Source organism: Raphanus sativus, chromosome 4 (genome assembly GCF_000801105.2).
Source record: "Raphanus sativus cultivar WK10039 chromosome 4, ASM80110v3, whole genome shotgun sequence".
NCBI lineage: Eukaryota > Viridiplantae > Streptophyta > Magnoliopsida > Brassicales > Brassicaceae > Raphanus > Raphanus sativus.
This window is the reverse complement of record NC_079514.1, coordinates 13,842,801-13,863,991: the sequence shown is the minus strand read 5'-3', so window position 1 is coordinate 13,863,991 and position 21,191 is coordinate 13,842,801. Positions and strand designations below refer to the sequence as shown.

Here is a 21,191-nt window from a genome sequence, read left to right as displayed (position 1 = left end):
CACTGGACGCTCCACCAGAGACACAGGATGTTCCCTCTCTCTGCCAGGTCTGTAAGTTCGACAGCTCTGTGTGCTCAACACAAACCTTCATGAAGAGTTCACCACAAGTTATAGACCCGCAGGTCCATTTGATTTCGATGCTCCTACTGTGCAGACTTGCAATTTCCGGCTACTACTCTCCCCTTCTCAGCTAGACAGATTCAGTTGACCAGTGACTTATGTGTGGTTTCAGCAAAAATCTTTGGCTCCGACGCGGTAACGTTGGTGGCCGAAGCCTCTGTTTGACCTCAGGTACAGCTTCCTTGTCAACTCTTGTCAAGCTCATATACCTCAATGCCGTTGTTAAGGTGGCTCTTACCACCGTGAACCACTCCCAGCAGCGTTTACTTCTTCAATATTCTCTGGTCTTGCGCTCTCAGTCAAATGCTGCTACAGATGCAAAGATGGAAATCTCATCAGAGAAAACTTATGTTCTGGGCATAGATGGATTGTTGTATGTTTTTGATGCAGTCGATGGTGATAGGACACCAAGGTCAAGCAAGTTTCGTCATCAACCAGAAAACCCGACAAGTAAAACTACTAGACAAATTCAAAGTGTAGTTCAGAGTCTTTTAAAGCTTGAAGATTGCAGTCCCATAGCCTTAACAGAAAAGGCTAATCAAATTTCCTCATGCCGGGGCCATGAGAGATCATTTTCACCATCTCTTCTCCTTATAGAAGTGAATCTTTTCACCAAAATTCTTCTCTCTGAGAAGTACCTCTCTCTTGGCTTCAAAACCAAGGAGTATCGTCCTTTGCCTAACGGTTTGTTATCCGGTGTGATGGCTCGTTTGGGACCGGATGATACAACGAGATTCGCTCCACTGAGACCCGAGGTCTTGGAATATTCAACGTCACGACATATGGTGACTATTTTTAAGTCTGAAAAATTCAAAGGACGCAGTAATTTCTTCATGTGGTTACTCGTGAGTGGCACCTTTGTAACCTTCGACATCTTATCAAACTTGTCTAAGTTTGTGTTTCTATCTTTATATTGCTTTGCTCTTAATTTTCCTAAAAAGACTGCACATCACTGTCTTGATGTTGTTTTAATCCATGTAACTGTTTAAGTTATGAATGAAAAACAATGGTTTTACAAAAAAAATAAAATAACAATTAGTAGTATTTGCTTTCTTCAATCAACCAGCTATATAATTATATTCTAGATAAGATCACTTGGTACTTCTAAGCATTTTATTTTCGTATAAAGCATTTTGTAACACATCATCAATTTATCATTTTTCTTTACCTGAGAGTTAAATGTCAAATTTTTTATGCTGGTTATATAGTTAAGTGGTTTGTGGGTTCTTTCGTCCTGATTTAATAGGAACTCCAAGAACATCGACGATGTGTTCACCTATACTTAGATTGGTGAACTGGTAGGATCCTCTCACCACATGTTTGGTGTAAGATATGGCTGATAAAATAGCTTCAACATACTTTTTAACAAATTCTTTTTTTTTGAAACACTTCATTCCACATAAAAATGATATTGTTGTCGAAAAATGATAAATTGATAACGTTACCAATACCATACTCTTTTTTTGGGCAAAACAATACCATACTCTCTGTAACAAAAAAAAAGAATGAAATACTTCGTTCCCCAATAGGAAGTCGGACACAAGGGCTTCATATGATACCTCAAGCCCATCTTATAATACCAAAAGCCCAAATGTTAAATTATTATTCTTCTTGGGCTGGTTCGTCTTGAAACTGGCGAACTTAACAAAAGACAGTTGCACGAATATAGTATGGACTTGCAACATACAGGAAAAACATACAGTCATACATAGTATAGGGCTCGCCGCCGGTTGTTAAAAGTCTGTGGAAACGAATTTTTGCAGTTATTAATGTTGAAAAGTTTATACCATTGTTTTTGGTAAAATAGTTTATACAAATTGTTATATCTACAAAAGAAAAGAACATATTTAGAAGGAAATACTATCCGGTTGCCAATATTTGCTTTAGTACTACCTAAAACTAGACTAGGAAAATTATATATTTCCATGCACAGTTACTGAAAATGCCTAGAAACATGAGTTTTAATATTGAGTATAATATAATAACCATATGAAATTAAAGCGTTACAAAGTGTTTTTCTTTTTATATATGGTCTAAAAGACTCATTTTCTTTGTCATCAATGGTGTAAACACATAATGTCGCAGTTATCAATAAATTTTATAGTTCTTCTATCACTAGTTTTACCGGTAGATTCATTCATTTTGTAATTAATTGCATTTGTTGTAGTCTCAACGACAACAACAAACAACCAAGCCTTTTCTCGCCGTTTTTCAAACGGTATGGTTATCTTATAAAATACACTGCAAGTTCGTTTTAAAAATGCTGCATGTTTTAGAATGGTTGAACAAACGTAAAAGCTCATTGACTCCAGTGTGTCAACATTTTACAGCAAAATTACACAGATGTGTCAGGGCCCGCTCGTTGATAAGTATTTGTGAAAAGAATCTAAATGATTTTAGAATATGGTTAATATATAAACATTATTTTAGGATGTTACAATAGCGGTGAAGCCATGCCATGTTCCACATATGCTTTTCTTCAAAGTCAAGATACAAGAATGTGCATCGTTGACCCCACCAAACAATACCATGCTGGAGACTTATAGTTTCAACATTCAAAGTTCATATCAAGTCCAATATATCAAAAGGTTAATTGAAATTTTGACTCCCAGTATTGATTTGAAACCAGTTCCCAAATAAAAGTAGTACTATATTAGTATATTGTAATGTAATCAGGTCACGAATCTTTATAAGGTGAACTATATTTTGAAAATAAAATAATATCATTTTCTTATACATATATAAGAATAAACTTTACTTTTTGGCTATGACTTTAAGATATACCTTCACATGACACATTCGTTTATAGCTTCGAAAACAACTAACACCAACCTTTTCGGCACATGTACATGTTTTATGGATGGAGTTATGGTTTTATTTAAATTAGATATTATGAAATATGCATAATTGTGCTTCTTCGTGCCTGCATTCACGTCTAAATTTTTTTTTTTCTGTCTAGATCTTGATTCTTGCAACATATGTTATACTCCCTCCATTATAAATGTTGTTTTAGATTTGTGCACACGGATTAAGAAAGCATTTAATTTTGCATATTTTCAATATAAAACATCATTACCGATACAATTCAACCAATAGAAAAATAGAATGGAGAATAAAGTTAATAAATTTTGCATTGAAACTTTAAAACAACACTTATTTTGCAACGAAAAAAATTCTTTAAAACGACACTTAATATGAAACGGAAGGAGTATGTTTTGGGTCAAGTACATATTGTTTTACCAAAAAAGTACATATAGATTTAATTTATTTGCTAATCCAACGTAAAAATTAGAAAAGGTCGAACGAACCTCAGAAATTTCCGCACCAACTTTTTTTTTTCAAAGAAAAGTTGGTTTTTTTAATTTTTTTCTTTTCACTCTTTCTAGTCGCTCTTTATCAGGTCTTAAATGGTAGGTATAATTCAAACACAAATGTTAGTCACACACATTTATCTAACTAAAATATTAATTGTGCCGTCTGCGACACGTTCACGGCAAAGAAACATATGACATGGACAAGGTTTTGGGTGAGCCGTAAATAATGGCACGCTTAACTACAGTTGTGCTTCGTTTTTTAATTTCTTTTATAAAGTTAGAAAGGATACTGACTAATTTAACAGCTCAATGCAATTATGTTTTAGAGAGGAAACAATAGATTAGAAGGTCTTTTAAGACAATCAAAATTTGATAATTAAATATTACACTTGTAATTAATGCCTCTTATAGTATAAAGTTAAAAATCCGCTTGCACTACTTATTCTGTATTTTACAAATTAACCATATATATTCGACTATTCCGTTCATAACTACAAAATGAATTGGTTGACAAAAAAAAAACTACAAAATGAATTAATTAATAAGCTTACGCGAAAATAATTCTGAAAAATTGAAACTTCTAAAAAAACAAAACTATGTTCTCAGTGTGTTAATTATACTCTTATTAGATTATTATTCAGTAGAGTAGGTATACTAATCAAAATTAAGGTAATGTATGCATGTTTAATGTCTTTTGGAAAATTAAAAATAAAGTTCCATCTCATTATGGTTTGACGGTGGAATGGAAAACGGATCATTTATTAAAATTTTCCGTCGGCAAAGTTTGAAATTCGTCGAATCAGTATAACATTTTACAGGTTAGAGAAACGCGTCTAGTTTATTTTATTACAAAGTGGGCCCAGCCCAAGCCCATTGTGTATAAGTACAAGTGTCGAGAGGGAGACAAGAAACATCCATTGTAAGGAAGAAAAACACAATCTTCACCAACAAAAGCGGCGTTGATTCTCCGATTTCACGAGACAAGAAAATCTCAAAGTTTCTCGTTTTTAGGGTTTGCGAGATACATTGGGTTTTCTTTCGAGTCATGGGTTTAGAGAAGAAATCTGCATTGTTGGAAGATTTAATAGAGAAATGCGGCGGCTGTGCGGTGGTCGACGGCGGTTTCGCAACCCAGCTCGAGATTCACGGCGCCGCCATTAACGACCCTCTGTGGAGTGCCCTATCTCTCATCAAAGATCCTGAACTCATCAAGCGGGTTTGTAAATTTTATTTTCTATCCATTTCTGTTTGTAGATTTCTTTCCCCTAAATACGAAAATCTTGGTTTTAATTTAGGTTTAGATTCTGACAATGGTTGTTGGTAAAAAAAAGCAGATCTCTTTTGTCTGTTTTTTTTTTACTTAGTTTTGTAAGATTTGGAGGATAATGGATAAGGGTTGTTGTTTGCAGGTTCATATGGAGTATTTGGAGGCTGGTTCAGACATTGTGGTTACTTCATCTTATCAGGTAAAATAATAAAAAACCTTTCTTGTGTAACAATCTATCTGATTTCTTTCTTTTCCCTTTTTTTAAAGATCTAATATTTTTTTTTGAAATCCACATATTGTAATTTTTCTGGTGATTATTTAACATAAAAAAAATCTTTTGGAACTGAAAAGGGTTTAAGATTGTAGTAGGGTCGGAAGAAAAAATACTTGTCTTTGTTCACTTGATTTCTGAGATTCAGTTTTGTCTTTTCCTTTTATTTCTTTCTTTTATGTTTTAAAAGATCTAATCTTTTTAATCTCCGTTGTGTAATTTTCTGGTGATAATTACAACGTTTAATGTAAACTAATACCTTATCTGCTTTCTGGAACACAAAAAGGGTTTTTAGATTGTAGGGTCAGAAAGATACTTGTCTTTGTTTATTTGATTTGTCAGATTCAGTTTTGTCTTTTTTTTTTCTTTTTGGTTTGTAAATGCTTCATAACTCATTTTACCCGTATTACTTCAGGCTACAATCCCTGGCTTTCTCTCAAGAGGACTGTCGATGGAAGAGAGCGAGTCTTTGCTACAAAAGAGCGTGAAACTAGCTGTTGAAGCCCGTGATAGATTCTGGGACAAAGTCAGCAAAACCTCAGGACACAGCTATAACCGAGCTCTTGTAGCTGCTTCTATTGGTAGCTATGGAGCTTATCTCGCTGATGGCTCTGAGTACAGGTCCGACTCACAATCACAATCACATTACATTGCTTATCAGAAGTTATAGCAAAGAGACTCGATACCGTTTTTTCTTCTTGCAGTGGAAGCTATGGTGAGGATGTAAGCTTGGACAAACTAAAAGACTTCCACAGGAGGAGAATCCAAGTCCTAGTGGAAGCTAGTCCAGATCTTCTCGCTTTCGAAACCATACCTAATAAACTCGAGGCTCAGGCGTGCGTTGAGGTGCTGGAGGAAGGGAATGTGCAAATCCCAGCGTGGATCTGCTTCACATCTGTAGATGGTGAGAATGCTCCTTCAGGTGAGAGCTTTGAGGAATGCCTTGAAACCCTTAACAAAAGCAACAACATTTGCGCTGTCGGCATTAACTGTGCACCTCCTCAGTTCATGGACGATCTGATTCTCAAATTCTCCAAGGCAAGTCAAATTTTTAAACTCCTTTAGGATTTCCCCGTCATTTTCTTGGTTCTTACCATCTGTGTCATCTCCTATCTTCAGCTGACCAAGAAGGCCATCGTTGTGTACCCAAATAGTGGAGAGGTTTGGGACGGGAAAGCCAAAAAATGGCTGGTAATGTTCACTTTCTCACTTGTTTTTGTATTCAAGATCACATCAGTCTTATGAGTTTTGGTTGACTTTGGCAGCCATCGCAATGCTTTGGTGATGCTGAGTTTGAGATGTTTGCACCGAAATGGCGTGAGCTTGGAGCTAAACTTATAGGAGGATGCTGCAGGACTACACCTTCCACCATCAGAGCTATCTCCAGAGATTTGAAACGAAGATGAGTTCCCTCAGGGAAGAAAAGATTGAAAGATTTCACTTCTTTTAATTCGTTTGACGACTCATTCTTAGGGCTTTTATTTTATTTATGGACTGTGTTGTTTTCTTGCCTCTCAAGTTTCCTTTGTTGTTTCATGATATGTATCCGTAAACTAGGCCTTGGGCTTTCTCGTATGAGTGCCCATATATGATAATTTTTTTCCTTTCCATCGAGCCCAATTTTAATCTCTTACTCTGGTTATTCCACACCCCATTTGGTACCCTTCTGGTTCTTTTTACTTCAGTAGAGTTAAGACAAGTAGCACATTTGTCTGCATTTTCTAGAATTGGATGAAGTTTTACTATTTCACCATCATTAGAGCTTCCCTCTTCACTTGGTTCTGCTCCTACTGCTTGGTGTCTTGGTCAGATTCCAACATTAAATGATTAACACTAGTAATGGGTTAAATTGTGTATTATTGTACAATTGGTAGGACGAAACGATTTTTAACATTTCACATACCCAGTTGTAGAGAGCAAAATACACATGTTGTTCACTGATTAGCTTTGGCGATACTACTTGTTGCATGGCCCATGTGTCCGTCCAGAGTCCTATATTTTTCGGATGTTTTGTTATTTCAGTAATAACTAATACTGTTAGATACTCAAATCATCGAATAAGATATTTGTTTTTTGGTTTGGTTTCAGTTTGTTCAAATATTCTGGGTACAAAAAAATACAAGGACATTTAGGTAATGATATTATTTGATTCAGTACTTTGTACTTTGTAATTCAGTTTGGTTTGGTTCGTCATGTCTACTTCAGCCTCTATACTGTTTTGGTAGACAAAGATTTCGATTCTTACAAATCTTCCATATGGTCTAATATATGATTAGAAAAATAATATTTGGTTTTTGGTTTGGTTTCAGTTTTTCAAATATTTCCGGTAAAATATATAAAAATGCAAGAACATTAGGTGTTTATATTATTTGATTCAGTTTGGTTCATCATGTCTACGTCAGCCTCTGTAATGTTTTTGGTATACTAAAAGATTCGATTATTTCAGATCCTCTATATGGTCCATATTGGTTGCTGTCTCATCGAAGGAGATAACTTCTTGTTGTTATTACAGTCCACCATTCTCTTATCTTTTTTTTTCGTCATGAATGTTTTTTTTTTGAGCTACCCAAAATGTTTTTTTTTTGCATAGTCACATGTAAAGAATAAGTGAAATAGTGTTTTTCTTTTATGCAACATCTTTAACATTGTCAATCATTAATACTACCTTGAGATCTCAGAATCATGCCTGACGACGCAATTGCATTCAAGAGTATAAACCACAATAAATGTCGTACATTTGGTGCTCTTCGGAGCTTCCAAATGTTCTCGTTAAAAACTGGAGTTCACGGAGAGGGATGTATATGCACATGACTAGTAATGCTCAGCTAATATTGGACTTACTCTCAAGTCTTGAGTATTTCTAAGACATCATCTACTTATTACTATTATTCTTTCACAGGTATAATAGAGTAATTAATAAAATTTAGTAAATGTTCACATAATAACAGAATATGTTATTCATTTTCTTCTAAGTGTAAGATACTTTAAATAATGTAAATAATGATTATTTTTAGTAACTTTTTTAACATTTATTATTTTCCCCAAATCATACAAGACTGTGGATTTTTGTATCTTAAATATTAATTCTGCTAAAATCAGTAAAACTTCTAATTTAGATTAAAAAAATTCTTAAACATTTTGAGAAAGTATGGATATGACAATATATTGGAAAATTATATATGATTTTTTTGTTTGATGGTAAACTATTGCTACTTCTACAAAAGGTAGGTATATATATATATATATATATATATATATATATATATTATATATATATATTTATATATCAGTTTTAGTTTTCGAAAAAATCCTAAATAAATAATTAAATAAAACTGAATTTTGTTTAAAAATAATCAACTACTACACTACAAGAAAACATGTCCATATCGACTACGGGTTTGGTCGTTAATTCGTTGTTACATGTGGTTGTTAATTATTCGTTACTTACCAATTACAATGAATTAACAACGAAAAAATATTCGTCGTTGGTAGCTCGTCGTAACTGATAAATCATCGGAAATTCGTCATAACTGTTACGATTAGCATGATCCGATGTTTTCATCGTATTCTTCGTAAATCAGACGTAATGTTATGTTTTTTATTGCGGCCCTACATCTGTCGCAAATTTTAGTTGAAGAAACGGTCTTGGTGTGAGAACCTAAATTTACAATGTCAATTTTTGAAAACAGAGAAAATCTACGAATTATCTTAGGTCTGGATTTTCTGCGAGGGTAAACGACAAGTAACCAAATAAATGCGGAAATATATAAAACGATAAGACGAGTTTAGAAAAAGTAGATCTTTATACCGAATCCACGTAAGAGCATTGCGATCATTACAAAAAAGTTATAAAAGCTTCGGTCGCAAGAGCTGTCGGCGAGTTCCCTAGTTCTAGTCACCTAAAACCTTAAACCTAATTGAATCACATCTCGATTTTTTTGTTGATTTTGAACTGAACTTTATGAAAAGCTGTCTATGTACCTCTTTTGAAGATCAAACTGAACGTAATTCAATTAAAAAGAATAGAACAAGAGATTGAACTGCATGTGCTAGTTCATCTAGTATGCGTACAAATTGTAGAAATCAAACTTGTCGAGAATAAAATAATCAATTAATTTATTCCATCATTCTGCAAAATTTTTTTTTTTTGAAGCTTAATTAATTTTTTCCACTATTTAACTATTTTTCCGTGATTAAGCGATGGTTACCTATCAGAGCCAATATGTACTTAGCTGAATTTTTAAGAAATTTACAGACATTATACTCCCTCCGTTTCTTAAAGAGCGTCGTTGTGATATTTTTCACACAGATTAAGAAAGTTGTTGAAATATATGTAAGTTGTAATTAATTATACCTCTTTGACCAATAGTATTTTAAATAAATAAAATTATTTATAAAATCAATGCAGTTTGCAATTAATTTTCAGCTGAAAGTTAGTATAATTTACATTGGAATTGTAAAGTGACACTCTTTGTGTAACAAGAAAATGAGCTCAGAGTAACACTTATTATGAAACAGAGGGAGTAGTACTTATACTTTTTCCCAATAATTTAGTCGTACATTTCCCAACATGAAAATAGATAAGTACACTTTTTGGAACAAAAATAAGAAAGTACTCATAAATTAATATAATAACTCAGAAATTAGCAGTTGTAATTTGGTTATTTTAAGACCATTACCTCTTCTAAATAGATAAATAGTCAAAGAGATTCTAAAAGCCAAACAGAACCGGACAAAGAGAGGACATTAAAAGCTCTTTCGCGCACATATTACGTGGCGCTTCTCAACACATCGGTTTCTCTGATTCTCATAAAACACCCAAATTCGAGACCTCTTTTTCCTAAATTTATTTTAAATTTTAACACGATTTTTAATTTATAAATGACTCGACCTCTTATTGACTACAATACACTATTACAGTCGAGTAGCAATAAAATGGAAGAATTTCGAAAACTGCAAGTCTTACCCAAAGAAAACGTATGCATAGAACTCGGCAGAACCATATGTATTTATAGTTTTCAAGAATAAATATTACATCTTTCATAGATAAACAGCATAATTGGTTTGATCGTGTGTAGAAAGTTTCTAGAGTTAATCATATATTTCTAATACTTCTCAAAACTCTTTATGTAATTCGGCTTCTTTTTGTGTGAAGAGTTTCTAGAAATAAAAATGTTCAAGCCATCAAACAAAATTAACTATCCTGCGTTAATTAGTAGTAGATTTTGTGAACTTTAACACTCCGATTAGATTAATTGTTGATAATTTAAGCAGGGCTGTTATCACTTTATCCACACGATGTCTAGACTATACATGAATATTAGGGGTGAGCATTTTATCCGTGAAATTTGATTCGATTCGTTATCCGTTACTATTCGATCCGAAAATTCCGAATATCCGTAAGCTTTCGAAGCAAAGCAAATACTAAAATTCAATATCCGTTAATATCGAAGCAAATCACAAATACTAAAATTTTGGGAAGCGAATATCCGATCCGATCCGTCAATATATAAATACATGTATATTTTGATTATATTTAAAATTTTAATTGTATAAAATTATTATTCTAACATATGATTTGACAGATTCTATTCATATTATTACTTATATAAAAATATTACATAAAAGGAAAAAAACATTTATGACAATTATAATTTTTTTCTTCAGTTTTGTGTTATTATAATTGTTAATTAAGTTTAAAATTTTACAAAATATGTAGATTCATTGTATCTTTTAATTTTTATCCTTTATATCATGCAAAAAAATATTTTCCAAAAAAAATTTGTATCAAATTTTTAAGATTATTTGTATTAATCAAAACAAATGAGATATCCGTAAGTATCCGCAAATATCCGCAAATATCTATTTATTTTCCGGATATCCGTTTTTCCGAATATCCGTATTTTTCCGAATCAAAGCAAATCGGAAAATTAGATATCCGTAACATTCGAAGCAAATCACAAATACCTTCAAAAACCCGGATATCCGATCCGTGCCCAGGCCTAATGAATATAAGAACATCTATCTTATTAAATCAGAAACATTACAACTTCTTCTAGGTGGATTTTAAAAGGTGGACCTCATATATTTAAATTAAATGTCTCATTCTTTATATATAATAAATACCATAGTCTAACTTTACATTGATGTATTTCCTTAAATACAATTCCTCTTTGTCCATATTCCATATATAGCTTTCACTTTTATTACATGTCGATTTAAATAAAATAGATACTAAAATACTAAAAAATTAATCGTACTAGAGTTACTCTATACAATTCATTTTAAATTGATCAGTAAACTTTCATTGGCCATATTGATTTTATTTGCACGATAACATTAGGTAGATAAGTCATAGACACATACATAAAGATATGACTATTCTTTAACTATGTTGGGTTTAATCTACTTTTTAAAACAAATAACACATATCTTTATATATTGTATAGAATATAGTAATATTGTATAGTATTATACTTATATAATAATACTAAAAACAAATCAAACTGAAATATAATATATATCGAAAATGCTTTGAACCATTACACACAAAATATATTAGACCTCAGAGATAAAATTCACTTTGAAATTATGTAATAATTATTTTTAAAAAATTAAACTTCGTAATGTAAAAAAAAACATAAGTTTTATATCAAATTTTGTGTTACAATAAAAAGACACAATTCGCGCTTGCAAAGTGTTTAGTTTTACATACGAAAGACAGTTTTGATATTGTTTTTTTAAACACAAAATTGAATTATACAAACTCGATACTACATAAAACTAAACAATATAGAATACATTTTAAAAATAAAACTCGTGCGGGTGCGCATGGCCTTTGCGAAAATCGTAGATATGTTTATATAATATATAAATATATTATGTTACAAATATTTTCATATAAATAATACCCCAATGTAAGTTTTATATGATAAATGTTGAAAATACAAAATATATAGCACTATATATTTTAAATAATATATTAAAAATCTACTTTACGTTATCATAAAGTTTAAAAATCAAATTTAGGAATTAAACACATTGCTTATTTAAACACATTAATACACACTGTTATTTATCAAAATTTATATTAATACACATTACAATCATGAATCATGTATAACATTTAGTACAAATAAAAATAAAGAAAAATTGATTCCCGCTCGGTCGAGCGGGTCATGATCTAGTATGCATTAAAAATGCATTGCAGAAACTTGGTTACTCGTCGATTTCGACTTAACTGAGAGTACTATTATATGCAACTGCGAGAGGTCTTCTTGCGTAAGTGTTTAAGAGGTCACGTGGATTTCAGTTTTTACATTTTTCCATACAGCTCTATTAATTTGGCCATTGCACTCGATTACAAGTTGTCTCCTTTTGATTTGATTAAGAATTTGTACATCTGAATAAATATATCGCAAAAGAATAATTCCAAACACTACCGTCCATACCATTTCTTTTACTTTAATTTATTTTATCATCTGATGATTGTAAAAACAATCTCAGATCTCTCGCGTCACTTAACTTTGCATACAGTCCGCGAATCCCTATGGTATGTAAACCTTTTTTACCTTAAATAATGCATCAAATAATTACAGTTAAACAGATATCTATCTCTAGCTAATGGCTAGAAAAATGTATACGATTTCAGTGATTGGATATTTATGCATCGATCATTTACTGGCATAATTATTTTACACGTAAAAGTTTGGGTTTCCGTTCACTAGTTACAAAATAATCGTAAGAAAGCTTGTACTCTTCTTCTGTGTCAAAGTCACTTTGCCACTTTATACATAGCTTAAGAATATTATTGAAATATATTTTAATTAGTTATACCTATTTAACCGATAATGTTTGAGATAAATAAAATTATTTTATAAGATTAATTATTTTGTAATTAATATTAATTTTTAAAATAAATATAAATTATATTAAAATATTAAAGTAACACTTTTTGTATAACAAGAAAAATGTAAAATAACACTTTTGGTGTATTAGCGAAAAGTATTTGCAAGTTCAGTGGTGTTTGAATACGGAATTTGACAAAATGACACCATAAATCCGAATTACATAAACTATTAAATTCGATTGTTTATGATATTGGTAAATAGTAAATACTAGTTGGGATAGTTTTCTATAATATCGCTTTTCATAAGTGAAACACCTGTGCTTATCACGCACTGTCTGTATTTCTATGCTAATTATATTAAAATGAAAGGTTTGAGACATGCCTTTCTTGAAAAACCTTGAACTAATACAAACAATACTGTCTTTTGCACACAAAAATACAACCATCTCTACTGTCTATATGACTTTTTCATTATTATTTATTAAAGAAATTTGACCTCAGTGGCAATAGCTAGGTTGGGGGAAAAGGAGAGAGCTTTTTGGATTTGGCAGTCGTAAAAGCAAACAGCCTTTTATCAGTTGCAAGTTTTATAAACAACACAGTCAACAGCACAATATCTGCTAAAAGGCCAACTAATCTAACGGCTATTAAACATCTCACAATGCACATTGCTGCATTTGCTTTCCATAACTTCGCTTCCTACAAACGCCTCCTAATGTTTTCTTGCCGTGGTCTACTTTTGTTACAAATAAGTGAAAATAATATATACTTTGACGTTTATCTCATGTGCCATGCAATTTTAGCTTAGAATGTGATCACTGAATACTAGTATATACTATCTCCTGGTTTGGTGAAAACTGAAAATATAAGAATGTATAAAATCATATTAAATCATTAAAAATTATGTTATACCATCTTACTCTCCCTCTCTATTATATGTAGCTATGAGTGTCTAATTATTGGAACAAAGATTTACAGTTTTAGTCAATGATTTTTTATATTAATTTGATTCGCTGCAAATGTATATGTCATCAGAGATGACGAGTACCAAGAAATAATGATCAGAGCTTTCATTTCAAAATCAGGACCTGTCCCAAAATTGAAGTATAAACAAAAATTATAAGGACTTACTTTCTTCCACTTTTGATATGCATAATCAAACTTGAATAAACACAATCAATACGCATTTTAATAAAACTATAACATTGACATGGTAAACTTAAAATATATATCTGAAAATGTTTATAAATAGATCAGCGATTTAAACCCCCCCAAAATACCTTCGTTTTCCCCTTTATTAAAGAGAAAAACGTGAGTATTTTGGGTGAAATACACTTGTTGATTGATTGATTACATAAGAAGAACAAGAGAATAAAATATAACGTAAATGAAAAAACATCAAGATACTGCTTCGACTAGTTATGGAGAGGATCTGGACCACTTGGTACTGGTCTTTTACTGTCACCGAACCCTTTTCCCAATGAAGAATCCACGGGAGCAAATTTTCCGGTGCCAGAGTGCTTCTTCATTGGATCTTCTTGGTTATTAGCCGGAGCATGAGAGGTAGTTAATGTCGTCGGTAGTTCTACAAATACCCGAATTGCCCCTATCCGGGTATTTACAGAAAGGAGATAGAGTAGGGAAGAAAGGAAGATAACCATTAAAAGTGAGGAGCTTCTCCATTCACAAGCATGAGACATATCTCAAACCTAAACTCTAACATAAAGCTTGTCTTCTTGATTAAACCTAACAATGGATTTCTCTCTCTCCTCTGTTGATGATATCTAACTTCTGTAACTAGTTTTGAAACTGAGAGAGAAAGAAAGATATAAAGAGATTGAAGTTTTGTTTTGTGGGAAGAGGAGTGGCTTTCATGCAAATTCTTGAATGGCCCACGTGAATGGTATATAAATACAAGACAAGATCTATAAATTTCTTAAATTATTTTTTTAGTTTTATTACTAGTACATATGCCACATATGTAATTGTGATAAATAGTTGTATAGTACTATTGTTGGTGTGCAATTGTGTGTGTGTGTAAGTGCGAGCATATGATCTTGTAGGAATCGACAAAAATTAGATACTTAGATCCATGATCAAGATTACATTTCTTGATTTAAATGCACGAGCATTTATTGTATCTTAAAGAGTCTCATCAGTTATAAGAAATAGAAATAACGAAAAATAACGTTTTGGTCAAAATACTGAAAAGAGTGTCAATTTTTTTTTCATAAAAAGAAATAAACTTCTTCTTCCAATTACCCCTCCTAAATCTGTACTATTAATTGAGATATATAAATTTATCAAAAAGAGAGAAAATCTAAGGTTGTCAGCCGTGAAAAATCCTAGCCATCAAGAGACGAAATAGAACTTTTTGTAGTTTCAAACTGATGATCGGAAGCGTTCTTGAGCTACGACATCGGCTTGTTTAACTCGTTTTGTTTTTCTTTATTTGATTTGTTTTGTTTCCGGTCATTGTTTGATTGCCAATTTATTTTGAATATAAAAAATATTTTTATTGTTCTTTTGTATGTTTTTTCCAATGGGTTTGGAAACACAAAATTTTCGGTTCAATTAAACTGTTTAAAAAAGGTAATTGACAGATCTATTACGGATGATTGAGACTTGTCTTAACGGTTTCAGTCGTTGATGGTTCTTCATTTGATGATGATAGAGTTTTTGATGCAAACTATGGTTACTTCGAAAGACAATATGAAGTTCTATGGAAAAGTAATTTCTTTGACTCTGTATTGTCAACATAGAAAAATAGAGAGTTATCTTATTTCGGTGGCTCCTATTAGAGTAATAAAAGAGAATGACAATCATTTTCAACTTATTCTGAAACATAGTATTTTTGGATTGATATAAATATTATCTCTCTTGAGATTCATATATTCTAAAAAAAATATGAAACTTCTATAAAGAGATTTCTACAATATTTACACAACATGATTGTTTCTAATTTGTATAATATATATATATATATATATATGTTTTAGTGAAAACTGCATCATATATAAATAGCTTTATGTTAAATTTGTTATTGATGTGTATGAGTTAAAAGTTAGAGAGGTTAATATCGTTTATACCAACAATGAATAAAATATATAAGTTAGTCAAAAATAAAAACAAACTTAAGATTTATTTTATTAGATAAGTGACTAAAATTAATAATAATTATTATTATCCAATAGATAATTCCAATATATTATGTTATTAACTGAAAAATATTTCTTTAATAAGAAATTTAAAAATTCAGACATGAATAAATATTAATCAAGTAAAGTTTTTGATTTTATATAATTGAAAGGAAATACTGAGTGATTTCTAAGATTTACTTATTAATAATTAATATAATGTACCAAGAAGTTTTCAAAAAAATATAGTACATAAGAATTTTCAAATGAAAATATGAATAATAAATTATTATTATAATTTTTAATTAGTAATGACTGTATTAATAAATAATTATTAAATATTTACGTCCGCATGGGCGGACGAAACACCTAGTTTTAAAAGAAAAGTGATGAGATATGATTTGATAATTAATAAAACATAGATCTATATTTTAGTTAATAAATCAAATAATGTAGACCAGAATTTAGAATAAAAATATTTAAAATTTTTAGATTTTTTTGTTAACAGATTTTTATAATTAGAAATAAGACAATTTTATAGGTGAAGTTGTTATATATGTCAATTATTTAAGATGTGATATTTTAATGATATCATAATGTTAATTAGAAATAAATGAAATATGGTTTATTAAAGAAAGTCCATTTAAAAAAAATCAATACGTGAAGAGAAGTTATGGCTTTTTTTTTAATATAATAAACTAGATCTTGATCCGTGCGACTGCACATGTATTAATTTTCTGTTTTAGTTTTTATTTATTTATACTAAATGATGTATTTGTAATACTTGATCGTTTTACATTGACTACGTTAGGGATGTGTATTTGGATACCCACTGTTCGGTTACAATCTATTTGAGTTTGAGATTCCCGAGTTTAAAGATTTCAGCAACATTCAAATATTTATAAATTTTGGTTTGAGTTTGATTCGGGTATTTGTTGGTTTGGTTCGGATACAGATAACCCGTTTGAATTATTTTAAAATTTTCAAAATTTATATATACTTTAATTTCCTCAAAACATATAAATTTGAGTAATGTAAGCCAAAATACCTAAACTAAAAATTAAAAATAGGTTGAACTTCAATATTTGGATGGAGAATAAATATATACTTTAAATATTTTTGGTGTTTGATTATTTTATCTACTTTATATGTTTACTTTTGACTATTATTTATATTTTCAAATAGTTTAGACAACTTTAAGTTGACAAAAAGATAACTTTAAAATATCATTAATTGTTGAAGAATAAAAAAAATAAATTAATCTAACTAAAAAGATAAACATTAAAATAGAAAAAAAAAAACACATTAATTTAACTGAAAAATACAATCATTAAAATAGGAAAGAAAAAGAAACACATTAATATAACTGAAAAAGACAAGTATTTAAATAGGCAACTCAATTTAATTCTCAGTGGCATAAAAGTGTAATTAAATTTGAAAACTAAGGGTATTTTTATATGTGTACTTCTGTTTTAATAAGATAGATATCCCATATATATTAAAGGAGAAGCATTTTTAAGGCTTTCCTTAAACGATTTTCGTGAGAATGCATGAGAAGGCTCCATTCCACATGTCACTCTGTGAGCGATTTTAAGAAAAACGGATCATTAAATGCTTTGCTTTCTTTCCTTATTTGCTTCAATGACAAGAAACTTAACGATTTTTTTTCATACTCGAACAGTTTCTCTTGACATTCTTTTTTTCGCAGCTTTTACGTTAAACGCAAAGAAACAACCACAATAACAACATATAGTTTGAATCCCCATCTCAGCAAGGGGATAAAGATCGTACTAAACTAACCTCACGTTCTTGAGAACCTCTTTTCATTGCGGAAAGAGGACGTTAAAAATCTTCAACGAGATTAATGAGTCGTGCTCGGTTCCGTTTCTGCCCGAAGAGATAGTATATGTTTTGACGATTGGTATTAACTGTAAAGTATATGTGGTTAGGGTAGTACGTAGTCTTCCCGAGCAAGCAATATAAGCAACATAATGTGGCCATCTTCGCTTTATCTCATTCTCTTAAGCTATTTTCATGGCTGTCTCTTAGAGTTTTATCAATGAGTCCAACTACACTATCTCTGAGGTGAGGCAACCAATCAGCCCACTCTTGCCCCCTTGATCGCTCGCAATGATGAACCTGAAACAATGAGACACAGTGGTTAGCTTTAAAGTTCCAGTCACGTGGAGAGTCTTGGCTAAAGCCATATGGTATGGAAAGCTAGCTCATGAGAGGGTAAAGCCACCTCAATGTAAATAATGGGCTAATGATTACTTAGTAAGATATGGATTTTGTCTACGACACTGAAGCTATGGAAGCCGAACACTTTAGAGGAAATCATCCAAGATAATGATTTTGAATCCTTGCACAAGCCTTATGACAGCCTTCAAATCTTCTTCTCTCTCAGCTCCATCCCATGGATTGAAACATCAAATGGTTACTTAGCTGGAAAGATCTCTTAGCTCCTGGAAAGATCTCCTAACTCCAGAATCCAGCTGAGCCTTTACATCAAATACCATTTGAGAGATTCGAGTATAACAACAAGTATTCTTTACGCAAACTCTTACACACACATTTGATTGGAGAAGTTCTTTATATTTGTGATAGTGGTGTATTTTACAGAGTATGACATTTGCTTAAAAGGTTTCAATGGAAGTACAGTTTGTGTGTTACGATTTCATGTTTTGTATCACGTAAAATACATGGAAGATATTGACGTACATATAAGACTATACGTCATTAGTCATATATACATATCACCTAATATACGTTACGAGTAATTTTAAGTTATATAGTTATATAGCTATTAAATATACATTTAGAATGTATGTAAAAACCCACCATTTTAATCTTAATTACCCATTACTGAACTTCCAGGCTTCTAAATTAACATTGCTTTTGTAGCAATGCATGCAGTGGCAAAACATATTTAAAGCTATACAGCCGTATATGGAAATGCCATATAAGATCGGGAATGTTTCTGAATTCACATCTACATATAGTACTCTCTTAATGTTAATGCTTGATTGACAAGTTTGTCAATATGTAATAAATATATAATATATCCAAATTCAATGTAGATTCGTTTTTCATAGCATATTTTACTTATTTTAGCTATGTAACTAATATTGTCTTTCCTAATTAACAAATGTACAATTTTCTAACCTAATGTTTTAAGAACTCTATATATATAACCTGCGCCTCTCATAGTCTACATCACAAAACATTACACCCGAACATATCTATCACAGAAATCGATTGCAGCAAATTTTAACCAAGTTTCCGAACTAAAATCTTTCAAATCTATGTGAAGAATTTAGGTGAAGATCATTCGCCTATGGAAGCAATACCCTACACAAGGTGGTGAGACTATTGAATAGGTGTTAGTCGATTACCGTGTAAGTTTCTTTAGAGCAAGCGCACTGATAACATGATAAAATTAATCGTCAAAGAAAATTATGTAAAAGTATTAATATAATAAGGTGCAAAGCTCGAATTTAGAGACCCAACCAATGAAAATGCTCTTATATTATGAACATGATCTAATATCTTATATATGATCGTTGGTGTTTAAAAAACGTTAGTCATACGGTTTTGTTATCTATTGCTAAGTGATAAGATTAATGCGTGCTAAAAAAAGAATTGGTATCTACTAAGGTATTATAATCCCAAAGTTCTACGATGTTTTTTTTGGATCAGTTTTACGAAGTTGTTATCTGATTTTGTTACTGTATTATATTATATAGTTACATAATATCTCCAACATAATCTAATAAGGATTTAGTTAGGTACAAACCAAATTTTTTTTAAATAGACTTAGTTTTAATATGGAACTTAACTTTATTACTCGAAAACTTAATGAAACCGACCAAACCGGTTGCACAACCTTACACAAACTCCTTAGTACACTACAGACAAGTAATCTAACTAGGGCTATTTAATATGGTAAAATGGTTCCTCTTTTAAAACACTATATAATGACTTTGATGAACACTAAATATGGAAGAGTAGAAAAAACATATTTTTCATGCTTCTGTTTTGTTTTGTTTTTTTTTCTTAAATTTCGAGCTTTAATTTTAATTTTAGATTTGATTATTTTATTTGATAGTAGAAGCGTTTTAATTTTTTGTTCTTTCATCTGAACATATAATATTTTTTAATAAATGATTGTTTTGACAACATGACTCTAAAATTCATATAATATAATCCTAAATTAATTAATAAGGGATTTTGGTATAAAACCAAATAAACCGACACCCGACGGTATATAAAACGAACCGAACCAAAGTAAATATGAATTTAGAATGGTAGTTATATTTTACTAACCGAAAAACCAAAAAATCAAATCGAAACCGAACCGATATCCAGATTGAACACTCATAAATCTAAACAATTATCTCACCCCGCGGTGTGCCGCGGGTGACTACCTAGTATAGATATATTCTTCGGACACACGAGAAGACATAAATCTCAACAAATCAGTAAATATTGTACCGTACCATTTGGTATGAATTTCAAAATGTTGTTGTTTAGGAGTTGCTTTACATAGACGTACGAACGTAGAATAGCGGCTCAGTTTTTTAAACAAGTGATAGAATAATTAGGTTCTTTATATAATGATAAAAATAATAATTAACAGGGCATCTTACGCAAAACAAAAAATAATAATTAACAGGGCATACGTACATACACGAACTAAACTGTGATGAATGTGAATATGTAGAAAGCTGTGCCACAGACTCACAGTTTTTGACTTGCAGCAAGACTATGGCATTACGAACAGAGAGAATGATGTCTTATAATCTAAATAGATGTGAAAGGAATTGTCACATAAGATTTTCGTTAATAATGCTGTATGGTATGTACTACGTATAATATACAATAATACGGAAAATAAAACAGAATAAAACTGTATATTATATAATGTATGTGACGTAAGGAAATAGTGATTAGTTACATTTTGTTGTCCATCCAATACGACGCAAAATGTTAGTTTGGATGATTGAGATGAGTTTGAGAAAAGTGTGTCGTCTTATTAACTGAACTTTGCCGTTTTGTGTTTGTTCGTTTTCCTCTTTACTTTCTTTTGTCTTGAACTTGATTTTTCCTCTTTACTTTGGTCTCTTCTTCTTGCCTTCTTCTCCATCTTCCTCTTCGTGTCAGAAACAGAAGTAGAAGATCCCATCATCATTATGGGACTACAAAATATTTTAATAAAGTCAAAGAAAGAATT

General features: G+C 31.1%; 2 protein-coding genes across 2 annotated transcripts; one reads left to right on the top strand and one right to left on the bottom strand.

The window, feature by feature from the left end:
* Positions 1-4,334: 4,334 nt before the first annotated feature.
* On the top strand, positions 4,335-6,580 carry LOC108833428 (homocysteine S-methyltransferase 1). The gene is made up of 6 exons (XM_018606849.2): positions 4,335-4,650; positions 4,844-4,900; positions 5,388-5,593; positions 5,677-6,010; positions 6,092-6,163; positions 6,238-6,580. The coding sequence occupies exons 1-6, from the start codon at positions 4,480-4,482 to the stop codon at positions 6,376-6,378; spliced, it is 981 nt and encodes a 326-aa protein (XP_018462351.1). The 5' UTR covers positions 4,335-4,479; the 3' UTR covers positions 6,379-6,580.
* Positions 6,581-14,081: 7,501 nt separating this feature from the next.
* On the bottom strand, positions 14,082-14,639 carry LOC108837461 (CLAVATA3/ESR (CLE)-related protein 27-like). The gene has a single exon (XM_018610506.2). It carries the CDS (start codon positions 14,519-14,521, stop codon positions 14,237-14,239), a length of 285 nt encoding a protein of 94 aa, XP_018466008.1. The 5' UTR covers positions 14,522-14,639; the 3' UTR covers positions 14,082-14,236.
* Between the last annotated feature and the right edge of the window lie 6,552 nt (positions 14,640-21,191).

Bases quoted from the DNA above. Each gene is read 5' to 3' on its own strand.
- LOC108833428 (XM_018606849.2), top strand. From the start codon at position 4,480: ATGGGTTTAGAGAAGAAATCTGCATTGTTGGAAGATTTAATAGAGAAA. The intron at 4,651-4,843 runs GTTTGTAAATTT...TGTTGTTTGCAG, and splicing joins ATCCTGAACTCATCAAGCGG to GTTCATATGGAGTATTTGGA. The intron at 6,011-6,091 runs GCAAGTCAAATT...TCCTATCTTCAG, and splicing joins TGATTCTCAAATTCTCCAAG to CTGACCAAGAAGGCCATCGT.
- LOC108837461 (XM_018610506.2), bottom strand. From the start codon at position 14,521: ATGTCTCATGCTTGTGAATGGAGAAGCTCCTCACTTTTAATGGTTATC.